General features: G+C 36.3%; 2 protein-coding genes across 2 annotated transcripts; both read right to left on the bottom strand.

The window, feature by feature from the left end:
• Positions 1-2584: 2584 nt before the first annotated feature.
• Positions 2585-3370, bottom strand: LOC140038410 (secreted RxLR effector protein 161-like). The gene has a single exon (XM_072083762.1). The coding sequence runs from the start codon at positions 3368-3370 to the stop codon at positions 2585-2587; it is 786 nt and encodes a 261-aa protein (XP_071939863.1).
• A 2628-nt stretch (positions 3371-5998) lies between these two features.
• Positions 5999-6505, bottom strand: LOC113720821 (uncharacterized). Its single transcript, XM_027245484.1, has one exon. It carries the CDS (start codon positions 6503-6505, stop codon positions 5999-6001), a length of 507 nt encoding a protein of 168 aa, XP_027101285.1.
• Positions 6506-6744: the final 239 nt, after the last annotated feature.

Here is a 6744-nt window from a genome sequence, read left to right on the forward strand (position 1 = left end):
AGACATAGCTACCTGAGTCCACTGTATGTTGCGGTTATTTATTTTTTTGTACAGCAACTTATTGTGATACAATAGCTATGCTATCAGCAGCTCATTTTTGAAACTCGCTGCTTGATCAAGACAACTTTTGCTTAGTTTGTAACTTTATAGCTAAGCATTTTACTGCCATTTAACCTTGTTGTGTTATTCATTCATTACATCTTAATCAGATTAAAGTCATCCTACCATTAAATCAACCATGCTCAATAGAATTTGAATTCTCGATAAAGTTCTGCCATCACTTATCCAATTTGATCTTTAAGTCATTTCCTAGGTCTGCTTCTACTCATGAATTAGATTTACTCACTAGCCATACACTTGTAAAATTAACATTCACTGAATGTAAAACATGTCCTATCAATTGCATCAAATACCTCTCTTCACCTAGAGTTACTAATACATGTAAAGTACTCTTCACTGCTTGCACATCTTACATTAGTTGTAAATGAATTAATTATTATTAATTAATAGTATAAAATACATGTCTTTTCTGTTCCACTCATTCTTTATATATACATATTGTTGTCTCCGTGAAATAGCGCATGATATAGTAAACTCATACACAACTTCAAAAAAAGATCTTTTCTACTGATTTCTTTTATTATATATTGACAACTTAGACTTATCAAAAACTAGGCTCACCAGCTATTCACATTCATATATTTATCATTTTCTTTTCCAAGCTATTACTTTAGCATTAAATTGTCAAAAATTTCTCATGAGCTAGAATTAAAAGCTTAATGGCAACAGAAAGTATTATCCCTATAGATTACTCTCATATGACAAGCAATGCTCCTCAAACATATTACTTTCTTATCAAATGAAAAGACAGGACAGGTAACAATTTTTCCCTACAATTTAGCTGTTCTTTTATCTTTCATTGTCAAGTCAACATTCAAGCATGAACTTATTCTGTTACACGCAGATTCTGTTAGGTTTTAGGGACACTATGCAACGGAAAAATAAAAATTTTTCCCTAAAACTATCCAGGAATCACCCTAGATTTTATGTATGATGCATTAAAAGGAGGGTTATAGGATTACCTTAATCCTTGCGGCGTCTCCCTGTAGTGTTGTTGAGGATGGTCAGCCCTTGAGCAGTCCAGCCGTCCTGCCTCTACTGATATCCACGCTAGAACAACCCTGGGTCGTCTCACGAACTATGTATTGAAGAGCAAGAAAAAGTTGCTAGCCCTTCTTGCTCTTATTCGAAGTATGTAACGCTCACAGACTCTCCCTTTTGCCTTTTTGGTTACCTTCACCCTCAAAGCACATCCTCTATCTCTCCCTTAGGAGTTAAAAGGAGAGAGAGAGATAATAAGATAGAATGATGAGTCTTGCTGTCTGATTCAAAATCAAACGATAAGACTTCTCATCACACAAGACTCTATCTATCAGTTATCTGACAGATAAGAGATAATCGTTCACTCTTATCTACTCAAATAGGCTGGGATTTATTTTCTTTTAAAATTAAACCCCGATAATTTACATAGTTTTAATCCAGGATTAAATCTCTATTGCGTGTGACCCAATAGGTCCCGAATAAATTGGTAATAATTATGGTTTAATAATTAGATAAAATAAACGACTTTATTTTATCATAACTTATAATAAAACATCAATCCATAATTCTAGACCACGAGCGGTGTCTAGCAACACATCGTGATTGCCCAATTCCTCGGAATTAGTCAAGGGAATTTGACCTAACCTTTCCGTGAAAAATTACCGTATAATTATTATCCTTTCACCAAAGCTATCCAATTAGTCAGGAATGAGGAATAAGTGCCAATTCCCTGATGACTAATTAAGTTTTTCTAGTTCCCGAAATTTACCCTGAATTAGGTTAAATTGAAGACATTCTTCAATTTATCTAATAGTCGACTTTAGGGTTAATTTTCTACTAGTGGCCATCCGGATATCAACTCCTTCTATCAGAGTGGTAAATTCTATCTTGATCACCCATTTTCTTTACGTGCTTCACACTACATCCAACTTCTACATTTTAAGGTACTCATGAAGAGTAACAAGTAATTAGAGTCAAAATGCAGTGATTCACACTCAAGATACTATGGTGATCTCAAGTCGTAGGATCACTTACACAATTTTTTACTAGAGATACACCATTGGCACTAGATAGATATCCTAACGGGATCTTTAAACGGATCACTCCAATGCATTTGAACTCTTCAAATCATCTACACATTAGCCTAGATATCTTTATACCATGGTTGATGAGAACAACCACTAATTACCTTAATCAGAGGCTAACTGTGTACTAGTTTTACCGTACTAAAGATGTCCTATTTCATTAGTACTATAACTAGGGAATTCTAAGAATATTACTATAAATGCGATTGATATCTCATGGTCACCAACTCTTGTGACTACCATCACATCAGTAAATATTCTAAGGACTTTATCGGTTATAACTAATAGTTAACAGATAAATAAGAAGTTATTAAAATACAAAACATATAATAAGGAATGCATAAAATAAAACAAATACATTGTTTTAGGGCATACACTCCAACAATCTCCCACTTGCACTAAAACATATTTTCCATGTTTTCCATCCCATAAGATAATACATGACTATCATGCTTCTTTTGAGAAAGGACTTTAGTGAGAGGATCAGCTATGTTATCCTCTGTGGAGACTCTCTCTATCTTTACATCATTCCTAGCAACGATTTCTCTAATCAAGTGAAATCTTCTAAGCACATGTTTGGATCGCTGATGAGACCTGGGTTCCTTGGCTTGAGCTATAGCCCCATTGTTATCACAGTACAAAGTGACCGGATCAACAATGGTTGGAATCACACCAAGTTCAGTTACGAACTTCTTGATCCAAACTGCTTCCTTAGCTGCTTCGGCGGCCGCAATGTACTCAGCCTCTGTTGTAGAATCTGCTGTGGTGTCTTGTTTGGAACTCTTCCAACAGACGGCACCTCCATTACGAGTAAAAATGAAGCCTGACTGTGATTTACAATCATCCTTATCTGATTGAAAACTCGTATCCGTATAGCCTTTGAGTTCTAACTCACCTTTTCCATATATTAAGAACAAATCTTTGGTCCTTCTTAAGTAGTTAAGAATGTTCTTAACGGCTGTCCAATGACCCTCACCTGGATTAGCCTGAAATCTGCTTGTGACACTCAGAGCATATGAGACATCAGGTCTTGTACATAACATAGCATACATAATTGATCCAATTGCTGAAGCATATGGAACAGTATGCATCTTATCAGTCTCAACTTGTGTCCTTGGACACATATTTTTAGAAAGGCTTATACCATGAGTCATAGGTAAATTACCCCTCTTAGACTGATCCATGCTAAACCTTTTTAGCACTTTTTCTATGTACGTAGATTGTGAAAGACCTAGTAGCCTTTTAGTTCTATCCCTCTAGATCTTAATGCCTAATATATAGGCCGCTTCTCCTAAATCTTTCATGGAAAAGTTCTTCGACAACCAACCCTTTACCTATTGTAACATCGGTATGTTGTTTCCCATTATTAATATGTCATCTACATATAGAATAAGGAAAACAATCGAACTCCCACTAACCTTCTTATACACACAAGGTTCATCCGGATTCTTGAGAAATCCAAATTCTTTGATCGTCTCATCGAATCGGATGTTCCAACTCCTAGATGCTTGCTTAAGTCCGTAAATAGACTTTTGTAGCTTACATATTTGACTAGGATTTGTAGATGTAAAGCCTTCAGGTTGTGTCATATACACATCCTCATGCAATGTCCCGTTTAGGAACGCGGTCTTTACATCCATCTGCCAAATCTCATAGTCATGATTTGCTGCTATTGCAAGCAATATCCGAATGGATTTAAGCATAGCTACTGGTGAGAAAGTTTCGTCGTAATCGATTCCCTCTTTCTGCTTGTAGTCTTTGGCTACCAGTCTAGTTTTATAGGTAACCACATTACCATCCATGTCAGTCTTCTTCTTGAAGATCCATTTACACCCTTCAGGTGGATCAACTAAGGTCCACACCTTATTGTCATACATGAAATTTATTTCAGAATTCATGGCTTCTAACCATTTAGAGGAGTCTGGATTGCTTATTGCCTCTTGGTAGGTAGTAGGTTCGTCATCTTGAATGACTAGCACATCATTGCTATGGCTCACAAGAAATTGGTATCTCTTGGGAGTTGAGCGTGTTCTTACTGACCTACGAAGCCCTTGTGTATCAACAGCTTCTGTATCTACCTCATCATTATGTGGTTGAAGCTGTTCTACTACAGGTTGTTCAATGTTTGTTTGATGATCCTGAATTTCTTCAAGATCTATTCTACTCCCACCGCTTCTTTCTTGAATGTATTCTTTCTCTAGAAATATAGCATGTTTTGAGACAAATACCTTTTGCTCAATTGGATTGTAGAAATAGTATCCTATAGACTCTCTTGGATACCCAACAAACAAACATTTGTCAGATCTAGCTTCAAGCTTGTCTGACTCTGCCCTCTTCACATAAGTTGGGCAGCCCCAAACCTTCATATAAGATAGATTTGGTTTCTTTCCTTTTCATAACTCATATGGTGTGGAGTCGACAACTTTAGTGGGTACTCTATTAAGAGTATAAGAGGCTGCATCTAATGCATATCCCGAAAATGATTTTAGGGCACTTGAGTGGCTCATCATAGAACGAACCATGTCCAATAAGGTTCGGTTTCTCCTTTCAGATACACCATTTAACTGTGGTGTGCCTGGAGGAGTCCATTGCGGAACTATTCCATTATCCTTTAAATAAACTCCAAACTCGTCATTTAAGTATTCTCCACCACGATCAAATCGTAGTACCTTAATACTTTTATTGGTTTGTTTTTCTACTTCATTCTTGAATTCTTTAAAGTTTTCAAAGGATTCAGATTTGTATTTCATTAAATGCACATAACCATATCTCGAATGGTCATCTGTGAAGGTGATGAAGTATGAAAAACCACCTCTAGTAGTAATCGACATTGGTCTACATACATCAGTATGTATTAGGTCAAGTAAATCACTGGCTCGTTCTCCTTTTCTATTAAAGGGCATTTTGATCATTTTGCCAAGTAAACAAGCTTCGCATGTATTATATGATTCATAATCAAATGAGTCCAAGTATCCATGTTGGTATAGCTTGGAGATGCGTTTTTCATTTACATGACCAAGCCTACAGTGCCAGAGGTAGGTTTTATTTAGTTTATTTTTTCCCATTCCTTTTTCACTCACATTGAGAATTTGATGATCAAGATCTAGAATATATAAACCGTTATTCCAACTTCCAGAACCATAAAACACACCATTTTTAGAAAAAGAACAACATTTATTCTCCTGGGTTATCCGAAACCCATTTAAATCCAAACAGGAAATAAAAATGATGTTTATAGTAAGTGCCGGAATACAATAACAATTTAATAATTCTAAAATCAATCCACTGGGTAAAGTGATATAATAATTCCCTACAGCTAAAGCAGCAACTTTTGCTTCATTACCCACACGTAAGGTGACTTCTCCTTTCCCCAACTTTCTACCATCCCTTAGACCCTGCATAGATGTGCAAATGTGAGAACCACATCCGGTATCTAATACCCAAGAGTCTAATTTGGAAGTAGACACATTAATCTCAATCATAAATGTACCTGATGATGAAGTTTCAGCAAGCTTCTTTTGCTTCAGGCTCTCCAAGTATGACTTGCAGTTCCTTTTCCAATGTCCAGTTTGATTACAATGGAAGCAGGTTGCTTTGGACTGGTCCGCCTTTACCTTTTTGGGCTTTTGGATGGGTTTGTTTTTGGATTTCTTAAATCCCTTTTCTTGCCTCTTCCTCTTCTTAAAGGAAGTAACGACAAGCACACCAGTAGAGCCTTTCCCCTTTTTGATTTCTTTCTCAGCAGTTTTCAGCACATTCAACAATTGAGGCAAAGTGTGCTGCAGATTATTCATCTGATAGTTCATAACAAACTATGAGAAATAATCTGGCAGAGATTGGAGCACTAAATCAACATTCAGCTCCTGATCCATCTTAAAGCCTAATTCGGCCAATTTTTCAATTAGCCCAATTATTTTTAAGACATGCGGAGCAACATGTGCTCCCTCTGCCATCTTGCACCTGAACAATTCTTTGGAGGTATCATATCTAACCGTCCTTGATTGTTGTTCAAACAACTCTTTCAGGTGTTGTACAATATCATACGCCCCCATGTTCATGTGCTGTTGCTGAAGCTGAGGAGTCATGGAAGCTACCATGATACATGAAGCTTCCCTATTATCATCCTTATGTTTCTTATAAGCATTTCGAGCAGCAGCAGGAGCATTTGGTTCAGGTTCCTGGGGCATAGGCCCATCAAGTACATATTCAATTTTTTCATGAGTGAGAACGAGTAGGACATTGCGATGCCAATCGAGAAAGTTTGTGTCGTTAAGTTTGCAATCAGTGAGAATGGTACGAAGGCTCAAATTGTTACTCATTCTACAACAAAATGAAAAGATAGAATTTGTTAGAAAAATATTTTGTTTAATAAAATCATAAAAACTTCAAAAATTATGATTTTATTTCCACTATATTTCTCAAATCAATTACCCTCTTAAATTGATTCAGGAATTTTTTAAAGTTCCATAGTGGTTAGGATCCCATCTTAATTTATTTCGATCTTGAGTGTATCCCAACAAATCAAAAATAATTATGAAAGGTAGGTACTTCACCAATT

Source organism: Coffea arabica, chromosome 3e (assembly GCF_036785885.1).
Source record: "Coffea arabica cultivar ET-39 chromosome 3e, Coffea Arabica ET-39 HiFi, whole genome shotgun sequence".
Taxonomy (NCBI): Eukaryota; Viridiplantae; Streptophyta; class Magnoliopsida; order Gentianales; family Rubiaceae; genus Coffea; species Coffea arabica.

Excerpts from the sequence above, each read along its gene's own strand:
- LOC140038410 (XM_072083762.1), bottom strand. The coding sequence starts at position 3,370 with ATGGATCAGTCTAAGAGGGGTAATTTACCTATGACTCATGGTATAAGC.
- LOC113720821 (XM_027245484.1), bottom strand. The coding sequence starts at position 6,505 with ATGAGTAACAATTTGAGCCTTCGTACCATTCTCACTGATTGCAAACTT.